The 22,976-nt window shown below is 34.2% G+C and overlaps 1 protein-coding gene across 5 annotated transcripts in view; it reads right to left on the reverse strand.

Annotated features, from left to right (window-relative positions):
* Positions 1 to 22,976, reverse strand: part of eps15l1b (epidermal growth factor receptor pathway substrate 15 like 1b) — a 41,813-nt gene that overhangs the window by 13,732 nt on the left and 5,105 nt on the right. For all 5 annotated transcript variants that reach the window (XM_039665580.2, XM_089131555.1, XM_089131553.1 and 2 more), the window contains exons 9-22: positions 20,286 to 20,558; positions 17,592 to 17,752; positions 17,233 to 17,389; positions 16,222 to 16,284; positions 15,819 to 15,904; positions 14,920 to 14,992; positions 14,539 to 14,700; positions 11,062 to 11,259; positions 9,953 to 10,102; positions 7,766 to 7,880; positions 6,543 to 6,640; positions 5,285 to 5,345; positions 1,599 to 1,684; positions 253 to 346 (exon numbers count right to left, since the gene is read on the reverse strand). In XM_039665580.2, coding sequence (XP_039521514.2) covers positions 253 to 346; positions 1,599 to 1,684; positions 5,285 to 5,345; positions 6,543 to 6,640; positions 7,766 to 7,880; positions 9,953 to 10,102; positions 11,062 to 11,259; positions 14,539 to 14,700; positions 14,920 to 14,992; positions 15,819 to 15,904; positions 16,222 to 16,284; positions 17,233 to 17,389; positions 17,592 to 17,752; positions 20,286 to 20,558 — 1,777 coding nt within the window. The remainder of the gene's footprint in view (positions 1 to 252; positions 347 to 1,598; positions 1,685 to 5,284; positions 5,346 to 6,542; positions 6,641 to 7,765; positions 7,881 to 9,952; positions 10,103 to 11,061; positions 11,260 to 14,538; positions 14,701 to 14,919; positions 14,993 to 15,818; positions 15,905 to 16,221; positions 16,285 to 17,232; positions 17,390 to 17,591; positions 17,753 to 20,285; positions 20,559 to 22,976) is intronic.

A 22,976-nucleotide genomic window follows, 5' to 3' on the forward strand; every position in this document is an offset into this window, starting at 1 on the left:
TGATCTCATTAAATATAAGGATTTTCCTCTAGACATTACATTATCACACAACAAGCCCTTAATATTATAATAAAATTACAATACCAGATAAAAATCTCATTCTTTTTTACCGCATTATAAAGACAAACGTCATAATGCATTTTTTATATAATTAAAACTCACACTCACACACTCTCTCTCATGCTTATCAGATGAACTAGGTAATTAAATCACTAAATCACACACACATTCATGTTGGCAGGGGTTTCTCACCATAAGGAGGCGGCGCTGGTCTCTGTGGTCCGGGTTTTTTCGGAGGGGGAAGCGGGTACGTCGGCTTTCGGCTCGTCGGCGTTGAAGTCGAACTCTGGGAACGAACACAAATCACAGAGTTGATAATCACACACACACACACACACACACATTAAATGCTTATTGCATATTGCAAAGTATACTGCCTATATTTTCTAGTGTGTAAAACCTTAAAAGGTTAGTTCACCCAAAAATGAAAATGATGTCATTAATGACCTAAACCCGTAAGACCTCACACACACAAATTAAATGCGTATTGCATATTATATATAGTATAAATTGCCTTTTTTTTTAGTATGTAAAACCATATGCAGCATTGGACCCTTTTCACATGTCATCATAGTTAGGTCAACTTCTATGGTGATGAATGGAAACTACAACAAATTAAATTTTTATGTTCCTGTTAGCCCCAAAAGCAAAAAAATAAAAAATAAAAATAAAAAAATAAATCCACAAAAGTGTTTCTATGACGTTACAAAAGTCATAAGAGAGAAAGAGGTCAAATATGCCGTCACTTTCTCAGCCATTGTAATAGAAACACACTAGTTTTTTTTAATTTGATACCACAAAGTTTAGTGTTATCCTCTACATAAGTGACCCTATTATGTTTTTTAGGATATTACCTTACATTTGGTGTGTATAAAGCTTTATAGTGACTGTAATAAAGCTGTTTGTGAATGTAAAAGTTCTGCAGAGTTTCAGAGATTAAAGTGCAGATCTCCCGAAAGACAAAAACATTCCAGGATTTTTCTCCATATAATGGACTTCAATGGGGTCCAAATGGTTCAAGGTCCAAATGAGAGTTTCAGTGCAGCTTCAAATGGCTTTAAACGACACCAGACGATGAATAAGGGTCTTATCAAGCAAAACGATCGCTCATTTAAAAAATAAATACAAAAGTTTAAGTTTTATAAGCACAAATGCTCGCCATTTTGATGAACGAGTTCGAACAGGAGAGTCGAGCAAGACGAGCATTTGTGCTTATAAAACTTAAACTTTTGTATTTATTTTTGAAATGAGCGATCGTTTTACTAGATAAGACCCTTATTCATCGTCTGGTGTCGTTTAAAGCCATTTGAAGCTGCACTGAAACTCTCATTTGGACCTTGAACCATTTGGACCCCATTGAAGTCCATTATATGGAGAAAATCCTGGAACGTTTTCATCAAAAACCTTAATTTCTTTTCGACTGAAGAAAGAAAGACATGGACATCTTGGATGACATGGGGGTGAGGAAATTATCAGCAAAAGCTTTATTTAAAGTGATCAAACTAAGTAGTCTCAACTTAAATTCCTCTTGAACATACCTTTGACATTTGAGAAAAATCAGCAAAACCACCTTTCCCTCCTCCTAAAAAGTCGCTACTGAACGGGTCTGACGCAGCAAACGGATCTGTGTATGAAAGAGAGAAAGCACAAGCAATGTGTTTGATGGAAACATCTGACCGGCAACGTTTCAACCCACTGCAAATACTGAGCTCTGTCTTTTACTGGAGCGATCGGGCACAACACAGGTGCTATTTTAAGAGAGCGGCTTGTATGTGGCCAGTGTCTCTCTTTTTCCATGACTTTTCAGCTCCTGAAAAGTGCACATTTTCTTTTCCATCTGCAGCGTGACGTATGTTTCTGATTAACTAATGACGACGTTATGAGGGTTTACTGTGCATGAAAGAGCCAGTACATGTACAACGTCTTAATATAGTGAATTACAACACCATTATTCATTTGTTTCTTTTCACTGTCATGATATGTTTCAAAGTTTCCTTGGAAATACTGTTTTAACAAAAGCCAGTTGCTTAACGACATCATCCTCTAGTAGGAAGTGACATCATTTTAGAGGGAAAACACAACAAAAACATCAGTAAGCACTGTCAACGGATCTGATGAATTATGGCATATTGTTTTGTTTGCTGATTTGCATCTCATATTGTTCATTTTCATCCTGTAATCATCCAGAGATTACTGTAAAGTTTGGGGTGAGTTATATTTTTAATGCTCATGTTCATTTATTAGATCAAAAATACAGTAAAAATACTGAAATTTAATTAGAATAGCGTCATTACGCCAGTCTACAGTGTCACATGATCCTTCAGAAATCATACTAATATGTTGATTTGCAGCTCAAGAAACTTTTCTTATTATTATCAATGATGAACACACAGAGTTAATAAAAACTATTTTAACCTGTTAACTGAATAGACCTTTATAGAATAGACATGGAAATGCACATTTCGAACTTACATGGTTGTAATTCAAGAATGTTTTGGAATATAGACGTAAAATTGGTCTTGTTTTAAAGAAGACATTTGGCAGATTTTTATCGAAGTGAAATTAAATTAAGAAAGTGAAACAGGAAAAAAGTTATAGAAGTTTGAGTTTATGAAAATGTACTATGTAAAAAATTTATTATTCATATTTTATATAAAATATATATTTTCAAAACCTGGGCTACTCTAAAACTGCAGAAAAATCAAAGCCAAAAATCGGAACAAGTTTTAGGTTGATATCTCAAAAAAAATTTAGCTTTTAGTGAGATTTTGTTTGGGTGCAGTACCGAACGCTTCCACTAGGGCACAACCAGACTCCATCACTGCCCATATACAGTAAGGGGTCGCCATTTCCATATGTGTTTTGAGTGATCTGAACCATCATTTACACAATTTTCATACAATTTATGAAGTAGACATCCTATTCAGAAGTAATATGAGAAGTTTGGCAGATTTTGATATGAATTCCACCTCTAAGAAACACATACAAAGAACACGCATGTGCGTTATAGCTTCCAGTTGAATTTATTATTTTTTTCTTAATATTTAAAAAAAATGTAAAAAATCAGACTTTATTTTCTAAAATAATTGAATGGATGCAATCTTTTGAACTCTTGGCATGAAAACAAACCTTTTTTTCATGATTTTTCATGTTCATTGCTATTTCAAAATAAAGGTCTTTTTGAGTATGAAAATATTCTTATTGCAAATTGATAAATTACGGCTCCTGTGTAATTGATTTAGAAAATCAGTCACCAAATATGGAAACTAGACATTGTAAACTTTCAAATGATATATAGTTTGTCAATATTACGGTTTTAAAAAAATATAATGGCAAGCGTCCCACCTGTGATACGGTGACAGTGAAGGGTTAAGGATGAATAAAAAAACAACAGCATTTATTTGAAATACAACTCTTTAGTAACATCATAAACGTCTTTACTGTCACTTTAAAGCATCCGTTCATTCCTAAAATGAAAAAGCGAGCATATTTATTTTAGTTAAGCTGCAGAGTTCAAAAGGTTCATCACACTAATGACCCAAAAATGAACACAAACAAATACGTGCGTTATGAAGAACAAGCATATTTGAAGTCGCTCTGTTTGCTGTGAGAGCTGAGCTAGTAAAACACATGCGAGTTTCCTGAACGCATCTGTAAGTGTGAGACCACTAACAGCTCAGAACACACTCTTCTTGTGTTCCCGTAAAAAGAGTTATTTCAGGAGCACGTCAGTCGGCGTGTTTCCCATAAATTAACCCCGCTTCCTCCGACGGGACGCGCAGAAAGAGCTTACCTGTTCACCCTGTGAGGTGGACGTGAGAAAAACAAGACCAGGGGAGAGAGAGAGAGAGAGAGAGACATGACACTCTGACTTTTCCGTTATTTCACAAACAAAGCGTTCCCTGTTCGGACGGTACTATTTTCGGAAGGCCTCTACGTAAACGCGCTATTAATAGAGTCACTCCATTGGAAATTGGGGCAGTGCCTTAAAATAAAAATAAAAACGCTGACCACTACCTTTTAAAAATAAAATTATGCTGTTTTTCATAAGATAATACATTCTGTATGCTTTAGTGAAGCCTTTCAGTGTAAATGTAAGCGCTTTTCCTGCCAAGATTCCTCTAAATGTAACCCTTATTACAGCGTCCAATCAGAAAGTGGCTAGTTAAACGTTGCATCATGACACTGTACGGTTATACCAAATGTTGGGTTAAAAATAACCCAATGAATAACCCAACTATGGACTTACTGCACTTCATTTTATTCTAAATGGTTTTAATTTACTGTATTTTATTTTTATCATCATTTTCTTATTTTATATTCTAAACTGTTTTAATTATTCTGATTTCTTTTGATTATTTTAATTTCTTCTATGTAAAGCACTTTGAATTGCCATTGTGTATGAAATGTGCTATGTAAATAAACTTGCCTTGCCTTGCCTATAGCACCTTCCCAACTGTGGGTTATTTTAACCCAATGCATAACAGTTGGGTCAAAATAATGAGTATGAATCTTCTCATTAAATATGTTTTAAGTATTAAATTACGAATGTAATAATAAATATTAGCAAGCCGAGTATGTAAATATACACGTGAACAAACAATTATGACGTGCAAATATTAGGGCTGTCAAATGATTAATCACGATTAATCACATCCAAAATAAAAGTTTTTTGTTTACATAATATATGTGCACTGTGTATAATTTTGTATATATATATATATATAAATACACACACATGCATGTATATTTAAGAAAAAATATTATTTATCTATAAAATATTTATATATAATATATAAATCTATATACATGAAAATATTTCTTAAATATATACAAGCATGTGTGTGTATTTATATATATAAAATAATTATACATTGTACACCCACATATATTATGTAAACAAAAACTTTTATTTTGGATGTGATTAATCACGATTAATCATTTGACAGCCCTGGCAAATATTAAAATAAACACACACGTGTGTGCACATTCAGTACATAAATTAAAAACATTAAAACACTACTACAACTAATAATAATGTTTGCGTAGAAGGTTGCTTATTTTTTACAAACAATATTTCTCAATATCATCAATATTTTCATTTAAACAGCATGTAGCCTTTAATGCTTTCATAATTGTACCGTCATGACTCATGAATAATATGGAAGATAGGGACGAGCTCTCTAAACATCCAGAAGCAACCCAAACGAACACCACACCGTACCTGAATCTTTAGGTTTGGGGCTCTTCGATGTCTGGCTGATTCTTGTGCTGAAGGGACTGGCCTGCGGGGGGCGAGAGAGAAACCACAGGGCATCATGGGAATGACAGAGCACTAACTGTAAAGTATTTGGCAAAGTACAACATGACATGACAAAATGTGCATTTACATCTTCATTTGTTTTTCTCACAGAGGTTGACTTGGTTGACTTTACAGGCAAGTTTTTGACTGCTATAGTCTCCGTGTAAACTACAAATCGTGAATTTGAACACGCACATGCATGTTATGTGTTAATGAGGAATGTGCAAATACTTGACTCTCAAAAGTACACGTCTTTCTTTCTTCAGTCGTAAAGAAATTAAGGTTTTTGATAAACATTCCAGGATTTTTCTCCATATAATGGACTTCAATGGGGTCCAAAAACGGTTCAAGGTCCAAATGAGAGTTTCAGTGCAGCTTCAAAGGGCTTTAAACGATTCCAGACGATGAATAAGGGTCTTATCTAGCGAAACGATCACTCATTTAAAAAAAAATATTTAAATTAAGTTTTAAAAGCTCAGATGGTCACCTTGCTCGGTTCTGTGATGCACGTTCGTGACACTCAAAATGAACAAATCTTTTTTCGAGTCATTTCGTAAATTCAACATTGTCGTTTTTTAAATGACCGCTCGATTCGCTTGATAAGACCCTTATTCATCGTCTGGTGTCGTTTAAAGCCCTTTGAAGCTGCACTGAAACTGTCTTTTGGACCTTGAACCGTTTGGACCCCATTGAAGTCCATTATATGGAGAAAATCAAAAACATGTTTTCATCAAAAACCTTAATTTCTTTTCGACTGAAGAAAGAAAGACATGGACATCTTGGATGACATGGGGGTGAGTGAATTATCAGCAATTTTTTTTTTTTTAAAGTGAACTGCTCATTTAAGATAATAATGTTGACAGTGTGTATAAGTAACCATTTTTTAGATGAAACTTCAAAGTAGAAAGCAAAAACGTTTTAGTACATTTGAGAATAATTAAATGACAATGACATAATCTCAAGTAAACTTTGATCCTATTTGGATCAACTAAAACTAAAACCATACACATTTTCATCACTTGAAATAAAATGAACGTTAACTGACTAGGACTTTCTACTCCGACTGATGGAACAAATTTAAAAACAATCATTTGTCATCATGGTAGGAATGCATGAATGTACAAAAACACGTATTTCTGATACAAGATGCGCCCAGATTTACAGTATTTTTTTATTTTACCTTGAATTGACTCGAACTTTCACCAAAGGGATCAGAATTAGCGAACGGGTCTTTGAAGGGGTCGTTCTGTTTGAATGGATCTCCTCCAAACGGATCAGCTAGAGAACAATAATTCACACACAAATGTCAAAACACACACAACAACCCATACAGTTTTTTGGTTGCACTTTATTTTAAGGTGTCATTGTTACAGTGTATTTCTATATTGAAGTACCGAGTAATATTAATATTACAAATCATTTTATAAGTACTGATTATTTACGTCCAGTGGCCTAAACAAGGAAAGTCACGCTTAAATGTCTAACTCTCATTGTATTTAGATCAAATATCAAAGCAACCTGTAAATAATCTACAAATAATGCTAGAGCAAATTATGCTAGCAGTTTCATATTTTGGAGAGGTTTGTTCAAATCCGTAAGCCTAAACCATGGTAATAGAGATGATTGTCTTAGCAAACACTACTAATTATACATATATAAATAATAACTACACAAATTAATTATAAATACATTAAATAAATAAATAATTAAAAATAAATCAAATTAATTACTTGTATTAGTTAATTTAATTTATTTTGTATTTATTTATTTTTAATTAATCTGAATCTATTATGTATTTATGTATACTCTAATTACTTTTATTAGGTAATAATAATTTAGAGTACACAAATAATAAATTAAATTAATAATAAGTAATGAATTAATTAAAAATAAATAAATACAAAATAAATTAAATTATTAACTAATAAAAGTAATTAATTTATTTTGTATTTTTTTATTTTTAATTAATAATTTAATTTATTATTTATTTATGTATACTCAAATTACCTTTATTAGTTAATAATAAGTTAGAGTATACACAAATAAATAAATAATAATAATAAATACATTCAATTATTAAATATAAATATTAAGCTATAAATAAAAGTACAAAATAAATATGACATTTATTAAAGATAAACATGCAAATGAATTAATAAATAAATTTCAAAATGAAAAAAAAAATACATTTCTTTGTTATTTAACTGTTTAAAACACAATTAAAACAGGATTTAATTAAACACTGTTTAAAAAAAAATCCTAAAATGCTTCACAGAACACTTTGTATGAATTGGTAACTAGTTCAATTAAATGAACTGATTCGCTAAAATGGGACTTGAACAGTCTAAGTACATAACAATGATAACTTTCAGACTGAACACTGAATATAGATGAAAAGCCCACCTTTACTGAAAGGGTTACTCTTGAAGGGGTCTTCGCTCTGAAAGGGGTCTGCGTTCAGGCCTTGAGAGCTGGAACTGCTAAACATGGCCATCCTGGACTTAACCAATGAATCCTCCTGAAACACACACAGCATTCAGCTCGTGTTTGCTCTCCTCCTCTCACTGCGGGGAAAATATTATCATTGTAATGGGTATGAAGAGGGCATCGTTCAGCTCCTCATTTCCCCTGCTGGATCATCTGATGTGCGAGGAAAGAGTGAGCTGTGTGACAGTGGGTCAGTGTGTGTGTGGCATCGTTACGGTAACAATAACAAGAGTAAAGGCCCTCTGACGGTGTTGTGCGGTCACTCTTTAACCTTTCCATGGAAGGCCAAGCTAAAGTTACTTTATATGTCAACAAACAAGTAATTTCCTTCATAATTAAAGGATTATTCTAGGTTCAATGCATTACTGTAAAGATGATTTCTAAAACTTTAAATGATCAGTATTTAGGCTTTGTTTTTACTAAGGCACCCCTTAATTTGTAAAAACAAACGAGAAACAAGTTTACAGTAAATACACAGAGTTTCCTAAACTCATGGATATGGAAAAATCATTTTTAGCCAATTAAATGGTTTCTAATTTGTTTCATGGATGGAAATCACAATTTAAAAATTCCAGGTTTTCCATGACACTTTTTCCCCATGAGGCCTGTTTAATTGAAACGATCTTAATTGTAATTTTACTTTGGTATCAGTTTTTGTCTTGACAAATTATTCTTTAAATTTAATCAATATTTCTTCATTATTAATTATTCAAAATGGCATATCATTTCAATCGACAGCAGTGCTGTTACTGCTAACTAAAACAATTGATAATGTTTTTAATTAGTTGAAAACGACCTGAAATAAAATGTAAATATTAGATAAAAAGTTTGTTTATATAACAAATTTAATTTCACAAAATCTGAATTTTTTTAAATAATAGATAAAAAGTTTAAATAAAAAAATAAATTTCACTAAATCAGAAAAAGTATTTAAATATTAGATAAAATATTTGTTTATATAAAAAAAAAATCACAAAATCAGAAAAAAATATTTAAATATTAGATAAAAACTTTGTTTATATAAAAAAAATTCACAAATTCAGAAAAAAATATTATTGGATAAAAAGATTTTATATAAAAAATTGAATTTCACAAAATCAGATTTTTTTAAATATTAGATAAAAAGTTTGTTAATATAAAAAAAATTAAATTTCACAAAATCAGAAAAAAATACTTAAATATTAGATAGAGTTTGTTTATATAAAAAAATTTCACAAATTCAGATAAATTTTAAATAATAGATAAAAAGTTTAAATAAAAAAATTAATTTCACAAAATCAGAAAAAATATTTAAATATTAGATAAAAACTTTGTTTATATAAAAAAACACACAAAATCAGAAAAAAAATATTTAAATATTAGATAAAAACTTTGTTAAAAAAATTTATAAAACCAGAAAAAAATATTATTGGATAAAAAGTTTGTTTATATAAAAAATTTCACAAAATCAGAAATGTTTATATTTATATAAAAAAAAAAAATCAGAAAAAAAAATGTATATCTTAGATAAAAAGTGATCTATATAAAAAATACATATTCCAAAAAGCAGAAAAGTGGCATTGGCAGCTAGCTAACTTAAGTGAAATAAGTTTCCTTAAACAAAATGAACAATACTGAAATAAAAAAAAATTGTGAAAGCTACTTTAAAAATTTAAATAAAAAATATAAAATGCCAGTGGGTGGGGCCTATGATGTGGTGATGTATAACTATTTGTCATTGTCTTGCTCTGAAGGCGGGCATATGCAAATATATTCGCCAGTGTGGCGTCATAAATCCCGCAATATTGAAACGAGATGTTTTTGGAGCTTGGTTAAATAAATTCTTTGTTTATTATAAAGAAGTAATGGTACAAAGACCTCTTATTTGTCAAGACCAAATTTGATTTCACCCATTTTTTTTATTTTACGTTTTCACAACCTGCTAAAAAAAAAAAAAAGGCAAACTTTCAGATTTTTTTGCTTGGTTTTGCTCAAGACCACCAATCTGAAGATGAAGCAACCTTGAAAATGTACTTACGGTTCTACCTGTATCTCTCAAAATCAAGTGCACTTAAATACGACAACATGATCAAGGGGTTTCTGAAGCGTGCCGTGACTCCTGACCTTGGCATCGATGCTGGAGCTCTCCTCGGCGATGAGCTGGTCCAGTTCGGCCAGGCTGATCGTGCCGTTGCTGAGAGCTGCGCTGAAGCGCTCGATAGTCTTATTCAGCTCCCGCTGGGTGTCCTGCATCTCCACGAGCTCACTGCGCGTCTGAGGGAACAAGATCACAATAGAAACGTCACTTTGTGTAGACCTTACTCTTATTCATGCTAATGCTTTTACATTTGCATTTATTCATTTAGCTGACGCTCTTATCCAAAGCGACTTACAATTGCTATATGTCAGAGGTCGCACGCCTCTGGAGCAACTAGAGGTTAAGTGTCCTGCTCAGGGACACATTGGTGTCTCACAGTGGATTCGAACCCGGGTCTCTCACACCAAAGGCATGTGTCTTATCCACTGCGCCAGAGAGCATTTTTAGAGTATTTAAGCATGATAAGACACATGATAGTGACACAGACACACACATGACTCATGCGCATAGAAAGCCATTTTAGACGCAAAAAGACACACAATTATGCCAAAATGCTCATTTTGTTGAGCACAGGCTTTAAATAGTTAAATTAAAGGGATACTTCACCTCTGGAAAGATGAATTTGTATTTAAAATGGGTCATTTATGTAGAAGAAATGTAAAATTACTTTTGAATTTGGAGCTTTCTAGAATGAGAAAAGCCAGAAAATGTATTTTTGGCTTATGTCGATGAAAGACAACAACTCCCAGAATGCCCTAGGAGGCCACGCCTACCGGTAACAGAGCGCAGTCATTAAACAAGTCTAGGCTACTAGTGATGAGTCTGCCCGAAAATGTGTTTCGAGATCGCCCAAAATGTCCGGGATTCGGCTATATATATATATATATATATATTTATATTATATAATATCTAAAAAAATATACATATAAAATATATATATAATATATATTAAAAAAAATATATATAACAAATATTTTCACAAAATCTATATAAATATTAAATAAAAAGTGTAATGTAATCATAACAAGGACGGAAAAAAAATTATAAAAGAAATAAATCCTTTTTAAAAAGCGTTTTCGGTTTCGGCCGTGCACCCAGAATTTTAATTTCGGTGCATTCCTAGTTGTTTTGTGACCTGGTCCATCTCGTCCTGCGATGTTTTGAGCAGTTTGAGGATGCTGTCGAGCTTGGCTTGTCCAGCACGCAGACTCTCGTCCAGGCGCTGCTCCTCTTGCTCCAGACAGTACAGGTCCGTCTTCGCTCGGCTCATCTCCTTCTCCTGCGTCTGCACGTCTGACTCCTGAGAGAGGATCTGAGTCTGCAGAGACGTGATCTACACACACACACACAGAATAGAAAAAAGATGGCAATTTTTCAGTCATTTATATAAAAGAATCATCATGCATGTTTCAGATCACTCTGACTTTTGATTGTCAGCATAAAATGTGGTTATTCTGGTCATAAACTGCTAAATAGTCTAATCAAGTCATACAGGAACATTATTTACGTTAGTTAACATTAAAAATGAACAATACTGAAACAATTCCTGTATTCCTTTAATGTAAAAAATCTTTCCGTTTATATATATATATATATATATACAGGGCTCCAGACTAACTTTTTTTACTAGGAGCGCTGTTGCCCCTGACTGAAAATTTTAGGAGCGCAAGCAGAAAATTTAGGGGCACACCTTAAATCAGCTTGAAATGCAATTATTCAAATTTCCCCCAAAATAACTGTAATACTGACAAATCTTTAATAATAAATAGACTTAACATTATGATATGCTGTTTTTTTTTAAGTTCACAGGGCTCCAGACTCAAATTTGAGGGCAGCACCACCTCAAATCAGAACTCACACCAAGTTATAAAAAAAAAAAAAAAAAAAAAACTGGTAGCACTGGGGCTGACAATAAATCACTTAGATAAATTTAGGGTGTAGATGAAGTTAACTTTAGTTATTATCACTTATAATGTCTTAATATTAATTAAAAACAAAAGGATACATGTATATAAGGACTTGGAGTGAAAATAGCCAATAAACATCCTACTGTTTACAATGGTTTTTTTAATAATAATAAAAAAAAAAAATTAATGTTTAAATAAGAGTTTTCCAACGTCTTAATTTTCGTTTTAGGACAATCTTTGAAGAATGAACAAAAAATGTGTTGATCATCACAAAAAAATAACACATATATGATATTATAGTTTTGAAGAGCAGGACAAAGATGTGTAGGCTATGTTGTAAGCGTTTGACTACCGTATTTCTATCACATCATATTTATGGTTAGAGTTAACTTACTAGCCTAAATCCATGGTGAATGTTGCTGATTTGTGGACTGAAAGCCTTCTGTAAGAGTTTCTCCTGGTTTCCACGTCAGCGCTGTTTGATCTGATATGGTTTATAACAGAACTCTGCGCCGAATCGGAGTGTTTCTCACTGGATCTCGTAGCGATGATGTTATTAATTCTGAGGTGAATTCAATGGATTTATTCACTGGATCTGCTAGTAACAGTGTCGCGTGATCGAGATCGGCCCGCGACTGGCAAGTTCGGGGCTTTATTACGGTCAGTGGTTCGGGGGGGCTCCACTATGCGCTGCTCTGTCTATTATTGGTCCAACCTAATAAAAACGCCAACAGTCCGTGAAGCATAGCCTATGTGAGTTGCATATTTTAGTTCCACTTTCATTTTGTTTGTACTCGCTGCTAGGTAACGTGTCGATTAGGGCTGTCAAAATTGCTCAAAAATTACGTTCGAATATTCCCTCGAAAAAAACATGCGAATATTCGAACTATTCGAATATCTGGTTGCGCATTTTTTCAGTGACGCGCATTACGTCATTAACAGGACGAATTAATACAAAGAGGCATAACTACTTGTATAGGTACTTTATTTAATTTTAAACATATTTAATAACGTATTACCTACACAAAAAAGTACAACAAAGTAATGGGCAAGACTGCAAACCTCACGCTCCAATGCAATAGGCCTATCTAATTAGTTAGCCTACAGGCTGTTTCTGTTTAAAGTTAAATAAAATGAGGCACACAATTCCGAGAAATGTGACAACGCCTTTACCCTGAGGTTCATAAAAAAATAAAGAACTATTAAAAACGAAAAAGGCTACTTACATTCTTGGTGCTTGAATAAAAAAAAAGGAAGAAAAAAAAACTGACGGCAATTTATTCCGTTGTCTTTTTAGTGCGCACTGTCACCGTCGGATCTACAGGTTATTTGCCAAAAACACAAGACAGTCCACATTTGAAGGGGCCAGTGCTGATTTCTTATTATTTACTATATTCCCAGCGGAGGAAAAAACGCGTTCAGAGCGCACTGAGGATCCGGGGATGGAAAGATATTTCTTTGCCATCTGGGCGATGTGAGGGTAGACTATCTCCCAGAGCCCAAAGTTTTCCACCACATGAGAGGATTTTGTTGAGCAGGTACTGGAGACTCTTGTTCATACATTAACATCTCTTTTTGAAGCAGCAAATTGATGTCCTGGTCTGGGTTGTCCGCGCAATACGTGTCTCCGAAGAGACCATAGCAGATAACGCAGTTTTCTCAGCGGGCTGCCGATCACGTGTCTGTCCGGCAGCGGCCTCACTCATTTTGGGGGGTTAAAATCACTTTCTCTGCTGCGGTCGAGTTGGGCTCTGCACTTTCTGCAGTGAGTGACGCTGTGCCAGTGCGACACCTGTCTCTGAACCCTAATCAGGCAGCGTGCACGGCCACTCGCAAAACAGACAGCCGCGCCTTTGCTTGCGCGGGCGTTTTTTTTTTTTTTTTTAATTCGAATATTAATTTTCACCTTCGAATTTCTGTTTTTTAAAACTATTCGAATATATATTCGAATTTAGAATATTCGTTGACAGCCCTAGTGTCGATAGATCGCTTATTGCTCAGTCGCACATAGCAGGTTGTGATATTTGTCTCCGTCTCCTTCCCACAGACGTTTACGCGCGCTATTCTTGTCACGGATTCATTGACGCGTCCCTTTCACGCTTACTATGCGTTTAACGTGTGACAAATTTACCGGTCGCACATGTGCGACTGGATGTAAAATTCAGTCGCACACTCTCAAATTTTGGTCGCAAAATGCGACTATTTGGTCGCAGTCTGGAGCCCTGATATATATATATAAAACCTTTAAACCTTTAAAAAATATATATAACCTTTAAACCTTTAAAAAATCTGCCGTTTCCAAAAATCTTTAAAAATATATATATATAAAACTTTTTTTAAAGGTTTTTGGAAATGGCAGATTATATATATATATATATATATAAACTTTTTTTTAAAGGTTTTTGGAAACGGCAGATTACATATATATGTAAAAACTTTTTTTAAAAGGTTTTTGGAAATGGCAGATTATATATATATATATATATATTTTTTTTTATTTTTTTTTGGAAACGGCAGATTATATATATATATATATATATACTTTTTTTTAAAGGTTTTTGGAAACGGCAGATTATATATATATCAAAACTTTTTTTAAAGGTTTTTGGAAACGGCAGATTTTTTAAATGTTTAAAGGGGGGGACGTGTCCAAAAACGTTTGAGAACCACTGTTCAATCTCAACTCAAATCAAAGTGAGACTCACCTTAGCGTTCTCCTCCTGCCATTTGTTCTTGGTCTCGTCCAGTGTGGTCTCCAGCTTGGCTCTTTGTTGCTCCATTTCACCGAGTCGATCCTGAGCGTCCCGTTTCTGGTGCTCAAAGTCCTGCAGACCCACATTTTCACGCTCCAGGTCTCTCTGCACCTCCTGCACAAAAACATTATTTTATCCACCTTTTGTTTTTTTAAAGTAAGAGCAGATGGTGCAAGTTGTAACGGTTAATATTTAATGGACCTAATGAACTAACAATGAACAGCTGTATTTTTATTAACCAACGTTAAAAAAGATTAATAAATACTGTAACAAATTGCTCATTGTTACTCAATGTTAGTTAATGCGTTAACTAGTGTTAGCGATCAGCCTCACCTGGACTTCACCGTTCTTCTGTCGCAGGACTTCCTCTTTCTGTCTGATTTCGGTCTCTAAAATGCGTTTTTCACTATGAAGTAAGCAATGCACACACACAAAAAACTAAATAGTAAATAATAATTATAATATATAATAATATATAAGGTAAACACTTTAGTTTAGGGTCCAATTCTCACTATTAACTAGGTGCTTGTTATTAGTATGCATAAAATTGCTGTTTATTAGTACTTATAAAGTACATATTAATGCATTATTCTGCATGACTATATTATACTTCCCTTAATTCAGCCCAATATCTAAATTTAACAATCTTACTAACTACTAATTAGCAATGATTAAGAGTTTATCGAGGCAAAGTTGTAGTTAATAGTGAGAATTGGACCCTAATCTAAAGTGTGACCTAATATGAATTTAACTATATAATAATAATAAGCAATTAGCAGAATTCAATATACTATATATGACCCTGGACCACAAAACTCATAAGTCGCACGGGTATATTTGTGGCAATAGCCAAACATACATTGTATGGGTCAAAATGATCATTTATGCCAATCATTAGGAAATTAAAGTAAAGATATTTAGTAAAATTCCTTCCTTAAATATATAAAAAAATGAATTTTTGTGAGTGGATGCTGACAGAAATGATCTTTAAAGGTGATTTTCTCAGGATTTTGATTTTTTTGCACCCTCAGATTTCAGATTTTCAAATAGTTCGGCCAAATATCCTATCCTAACAAACACATACATGAATGGGAAGCTTATTTATTCGGTTTTTAGATGATGAAATCTCAATTTAAAAAAAAAAAAAAATACCCATAAGACTGGTTTTGTGGTCCAGGGTCACATATATGGTTTTGTGTAGCATATAATTCCCCATCTATAAACCCTCTGACCTCTGCAGCTGGGAGATTTCCTGGTTGATGTCGTCGAGATCCTTGTTTCCCGTTAACTCAACCAACCCAACAGAACCGCTGCTGTCCTGGAAAAATCATGATCTGTGTTATCTATAGTATGACTGTATGATTATGCAGTGCTCCTCCATGAGCACTAGGTGGCGTTCTCATTGCATGAACATGACAGACTTCATAGAAACAACCAAAATGGACTTTCTTAATACATTTTTTCAGTCTTATTGTAAATTATTTGTCAGTGCATTGAAAATTTAATTTAAATGCTTTATTTCTGATGATGTAACCAAGACAAAATAATACTAACCAATAATATTATAGCCCACTTTTCATGATTAAATATATTAATTTAAAGTTGAACACAATTTATCACTCATATATCGCTCACCCTGCTCAGATTGGTCAACGGGGTCAATTCGGACATCAATGATGGTGTGAGTCCAGAGAGAATCTGGATCAAATTACAAATAAAAAAATAAAATAATCAGTTAAAGTTTCATTTGTAAAGCATTGTATAAACTGGATTATCAAAAATATGCATTACCACATGTTGTGTGTACCAAATTAACTTCTGTCAGAATTCATTAATCTTAGTTAATGTTAATTTTAACTAGGGATGGGCAACGATTAATCGCATCCAAAATAAAAGTTTGTGTTTACATAATATATGTGTGTGTTGTGTGTATAATTAATTTGTATATATAAATACCCACACATGCATGTATATATTTAAGAAATATGTGCATGCATATATTTTATATATATTTATTCACAATTAATATTATATATAAATATAAATATTTGATATATTAATAACACATTTTTCTTACATATATACATGCATGTGTGGGTATTTATATGTACAAATTAATTATACACACTACACACACATATATTATGTAAACACAAACATTTATTTTGGATGCGATTAATCGTTGCCCATCCCTAATAATGTTGCATTTGTTCACGTTAGTTAATGCACCGTGATCTAACATGAACGAACAGAACAAAAGAAAGAAAAAAAAAAGAAAATTAATTGGTTTTTTTTTATATTGTTCATTGTTAGTTCATGTTAACTATTAAAAGTATTAACTGAGATTAATAAATGGCATACACGTATAGTTCCTTGTTATTTCATTTTAACAAATGATTGAACAAATCATTGTTTCAGCAGCGACTTTCAGCATGTTTCCAATAACTACGTCTGACGTTTACGTGGCGTGAGCGAAACGGATCTCCAGAAATGCAATTTGAATAGGATTTCAAACCACATATGGATGTAGCTTGAATAACATTTCATGTATTTTTTTGCTATTCACATTAGCTAATTCGCAATATTTGGATTTGAACTGACAGTCTGAACGCAGCTATATACATGCAACGTGAGAGGTCCACTCACAGGTGTGCTGGCGACCCCTCTCTCTGACGGTGGTATCATGTCAGGGCTTAGACTCTGAGGAGGGTCCACTCCTTTAACTTTCTCCTGAATCAGGTGCATGGCCAGACAGAACTGCTCTTTGGTGAGTTTACCGGTACGTTGAGTGTCCGCCAGCGACCTGCAGACCAAAACAGACAACAACGTTATGCTTCAATGAACAACACATGCATGAAAGATAGATAATGTGCAACATATCATAAATGCTGTTGGACTAATAAAAGAACACAAAAGGTTCATTTTGCAAGCACAGGCATGGTTTTTAAAAAGGCTGTGGGTGACTTGGCTTACATATACGGTGGCATTTTTCTGTTTAATCTCACCATATGTGTGCCAGGACGCTCTGAGGCAGCCGGGAGTTCATGAAGATATCCTTCACTTCACCTCCTCCGACCATCCCGTCAAAATCAGAGTCTGCCAGATCAAAGATCTCCTCGTACTGCTCTCTGTCATCCGCCGGCACCACCCACAGATCAGAGGACGGCTGCAAAGACATATTTAGGGGACATTTTGAATAGAGCCAGGCCGATATTAGGCATTTTCCAAACTATCGGTATCGGCAGTTATAATGGCCGATAAATGAATACTCCAAAAATAAAATAAAAATGGACGAAACACGCTTCAACCATGTCATGAGTGTTGGAGTTGTATAGTTTGTCCACCAGAGGGCACTCTACACGGTCCCTGTTGGCAACACTCGTTGAGTTGGGCACTGTTCCCATTGCTTGAATAACAATTAAAAGATCATCCCCATCAGTTCTCTAAACTCAAATAAGCGTGACAAAATTTGTGACTATCATGTCCAGATTTGCTGCTGTTAAATAAGCCGAGAGTGAAGCGGGATTAGCTAGTAATAGTTACGTTGCGTTGTTACAGTGTAGTTGACTGACTGTCCTTTTAACTTTTGATGTGACTGAAGTATTTCTTTAATAGCGCGTGACAGTTACAGCAATGAGACGCATCATCTCTCCTCGGCCTGTTATATTGAAAATGTATATTTTACAATTTGCAGTATGACGTAATCCATTGCTAAATTATGGCTCATCATAGACTAGCTAACCACAAAGCTAGCTAACGCCACTATCATCAGTCTGTTCTGTTTCTTTTTAAAATGCATTATCATATTATTTCAGTTAAAACTCATAAATAACAACAAATAACTAATGTTGGGGAAATCTGTTAATGTTTTGTTGCGCTTTTCTGAAATAAAAAATTAATAAAAAAAATATCGGCCGATATATCGGAATATCGATTTTAAAACCAAAACATATTTGTCAAAATCCTTTATCGGTCGGGCTCTAATTTTGAATCACATTTATTTTTGCAACGAGCATTATGTGAATTTTACATATGCGTCTGGGTGCAAAACATTAACTTTTCAGAATTTTATAGTACTATATATAACGTTGAATATAATGTATAATAATGCAATGGTGGAAAATATGTGGGTCCTGATAATTTCAAATGTCTTGTTGCATTAAATATACATTATTTTAAATATATCTAATCAGTGACAGAGTGCAAGCATATTCGTCTAAAATAATTGTGTATTTTCAGCTTCAGAATCATGAATATTGTTATTGTGGTGTCTCTATTGTGCAAGTCCAAACCTATTCATTTTTACACCCACAATGTTATACCAAATTTAGCGTTATAATCACCAGTACACTTTTTGTTAACCTTTTATCATACGTCTTGGAGGACCGTTATAATATCGGCCCAAATCTAAAAATCGTGACAAACAGAGCATATTGTATAAAGACACCCAAGAATTTAGTCGTCTTTACTCTCTGTAGATTTTAATCATCAAGTTTAAGTTGTTTTTTATTTGAACAAAATATTATGTAGTTAGTTTTACTAGTATTTATAGACAATTTATTTACTCTAAACCAATTGTCGACATTTTGAAGCTCTTTGTTAAGTGATTGTTGAAGTTCAAATTCATTTTTAATGTGATAGAAACAAATTAGTGTCATCTGCAAAAATTACTTTATTTTTGTTTTCCAGATCATTAATGTAAATAATAAAGAGGAGAGGACCTAATATGGATCCTTGTGGAACACCACATTGAACATATTTGTTTTCTGATGTATGTTCGCGTATAATTAGAGTACATATTGTTGCCTCCGAAATAAATAGCTCTTGAACCAATTAAGTGAGCTATTCCCACAATGCAATGCCCTTAGGGTGTGTTCAAGAAAAATTGTAGAGAAAGAAATGATCGTAATTACGAGTTGAATGCACATTGTACGTCACCACAAAGTCGTAATTACGACTGGTAACGGGTTTTTTTCTAAGCCCTGAGTTTCAAAGTTTAGGGCGTCAATGAGAAAACGGTAACATTTTACAATAAGGTTCGTTAGTTAACATTAGTTAACTACATTAGTTAATATGAACTAATAATGAATAGCACATATACAGCATTTGTTAATCTTTACTAATGTTATTTTCAACATTTACTAATACTTGATTAAAATCTTGTTAACATTAGTCAATGCACCGTGAACTAACATGAACAAACGATGAACAAATGCAATAACAAATGTATTGCTCATGGTTAGTGCATGTTAGTAAATACATCAACTAATGTTAACTAATGAACCTTATTGTAAAGTGTTACCGAGAAAACATATCGGACGCAATGGATGCATTAATGATTAAATTATTATGATTATATTTCATTTACATAAGTTCATCATATTGAGTCATGTGACTATTATTTTAAAAGTACATGAATATTCCTTTCAAAACAAATGGCTTGAAGACAAAAACCTCAGTCTATAAATCTCAAATGCTTCAATGTTTTATGCTACCAGCCAGCTGATGAAGTGTAAAGGTTTGAATGAGATATTTTTTTTAGTCACTTACTTGGTTAAACGAACTGTGGGTTGTTTATGGTTTCTAATTAATGTAGCAAATCATGCCCAATCAAGCACACTTTCACTCTGCATTATTTTGTAGTGACTCTATATGAAGAATGTGGTTGGACAGGCATTTGGTGTTACACAGGTGTTCACCTGTGTGTGTGTTTGAGGCTGCGGTGGTGTCGGGGTGGAGCGCTTCATTGAGTTTGATGGAGAGAGATTTGTGCTGCCGCCCAGAGGACTCTTGGAAAGCGCCGGCACGGGCCGCAGGGTCTCCATCATGAGGAACGGACTCGAGGGAAGAACAGGAACGGATCCCGGGAGAGCTCCTGGAAACTTCTTGCGTTTGGATGGAGGGATGAGAGATGTAGGGAGGGTGGACGGCATAGGCTCCTTCTCTCTGGCTGCATAAACCAGGCGCATCGCCTGCAATGAGCAAATAATGTGAGCTTTTATCCTATAGTTGACACAATTGACACAACAGTGTCGAATAATACACAAATACTTACTCGATAATCTATTTTGAGGTACATATTGCTGTGGCTGTGTCTGAAATCACCCACTACTCACTATATAGTGGACTATATAGTGAGGTCGCCATTTTGCAGTGCTGTCCGAATGTATAGTGATGATTATCAGGGTGCGAACTACGGGAATGGGAATATGGAATGGGCTCCCCTGAAAACATGATTCGTGAAATTTTGGGGGGTCTCAAAAAATATTGCCAATGTTTTATTTTGACGTGCAATTTCAGTTTTTTGTGTAATGTGATCATCGTGGAGTATTATGTGTAAAACATCAAAAATATTTTTAATTCATGCATGACGGCGATTTAAACCTAATTCTATACATGCTATTCTTGTCATGAGCATCAATGTATGGTGGTGCTGCAGTGCAAATTCCAATCACGTTTAATACATGTGAACTCAAAGATTCGTGGAAAAAATTGATTTGAGGCCATTGATCTGCGCAAAGTCCTTGAAATCCATTCTGTGTTAGTAGGGATGGGACGGTATGAAAATTTCATATCACGATTATAGTGTCCAAAATAATCGTGATTATCAATATTATCACGGTTTTGTTAAAAATGTATGAAAGTGCTCAAAAAGAACTGATGCTCACACTGAAAACATTTCAACAAGTTTTATAATTGAAAATCAACAAACAACAAATAAAACAAGTCTCTCTATGCAGTTTTTTTTTTAAGCAAGATTCTATTCTGTGGCATTTGCTTCTTTATGATGCCCGTCGTCAATAGCAACGCATTATTACACAGCGCACATCTATATCACAACGGACGCGCGCTCTTGTTTCATTCAAATACAACTTGCCGTCTTGCGTCTCTGGTTTTTGATTGTATTGCAAAAATGAAATCAGAGTTGATTTATTGCTTACAGAGTTTGATAATATTGGTGTGATATATCTCGTCTGGACGATTGTTTGACAAAATGAATTCATAAACAGGTAAGATTTAAAACATTAGCTAATCTCATTATCAATTCAATATGGTAAAAATAAAATCGGTTTAATACGTGATGTATCTATCCCTTAAAATATCACTCTTAATAATAGTCTTGTTTGAAGTTGTTCGTTCGTCTTTGGCTCAAATCCACTTGCTACGAACTTTTCTTCGCGGAAGCTTGACGTCTATTTCAAGTGAGTGACGTAAAATGTTTCAACTCAAAACAACATTTCGTGCCCAATTGTTTCCCAGACGTAGTTTTGGTATTAAGGTCAAAGTTAACTTGCCTTGCGTTCGGGTGATGATCACACAAGACGACTCGGCAGATTTGAAGTGTTTCTATTGCAGTGACTTTTTGTTCGGCAGACAGGGTGACCATCCTCGATCAAGTTTCCCTCAGGACTTTTGTAAAACCCAAAATATGACCACACCTCAGATTTGGTCCTCTTACAAGGCTGAAAAATCTCCTGAGCACGGTCACTGCCTTCCGCCATTCCTTCTCGAATAGTAATTTAAAAAAATATTGCGCCTGCGTCAGACTGGCCGACAGGATTCAGTGAGTTATTAAAATCGCGATAATCAAACACGGTTTTAATGATAATTAAATTTTAAACAATATTACTAACCGTCAGTACATTTTATCACGGTTTATCGTGAAACCGGTTATCCCGGTTATGTCCCATCCCTATGTGTTAGCATGTTATTCCCAATTATGTGTTGTGGCTGCTGGGGTTGTTATAGGTCTGCTTGACTCTCGATGTCTTAGGCCTAACTGAACGGAGGAATTGTAGTATTCTTCTATAGCCGACGAGTAATTTAACCCTTGTTCAAGTGAACTCAAAGACAGCCTATATTATAGACTATTTGTGGATGGCTGTTTGCTGTTTGACTTATCAATTTGTGTCAATACGGTGAATCCTGTATATAGACGAATCCGGCGAAACTACCGGAAGTAAGCGGGCACCATTACTGAGCTGTTGCTGGGTAGCGTTGCGCCATTACCTCCTATTGTTTTAGTTGCAACTTGCGTCCACTGGAATAAACAGCCCGCGATTTACGACTGTCACTAACGTTACAACGTTAGCCCTTGTATAATGTCGAGTGGGTAAACAGTTTCCGTTATAAATGGTTTCAATGTTGGCAGTAAAATTTCAATTTTGAAGGGAAAACACTGTGAATACCCCGGGTCGACTGCCCCTGTCTGGTGCCGTACGGTTTACACAGACTTCCTGGGCGAGTACAAGACGCGGACATTCGCGTATAATAACAATTATTTAATGACATAAGTAAAAAATATAATAAATATGTGATATAGTGATCAGCAAAATCTCCTCTCTTGCTATTTTTTCTATTCAATTAACATGCTATGGTCATTAAATGGC

Source organism: Pimephales promelas, chromosome 5 (assembly GCF_988280905.1).
Source record: "Pimephales promelas chromosome 5, fPimPro1.hap1.1, whole genome shotgun sequence".
Lineage (NCBI taxonomy): Eukaryota > Metazoa > Chordata > Actinopteri > Cypriniformes > Leuciscidae > Pimephales > Pimephales promelas.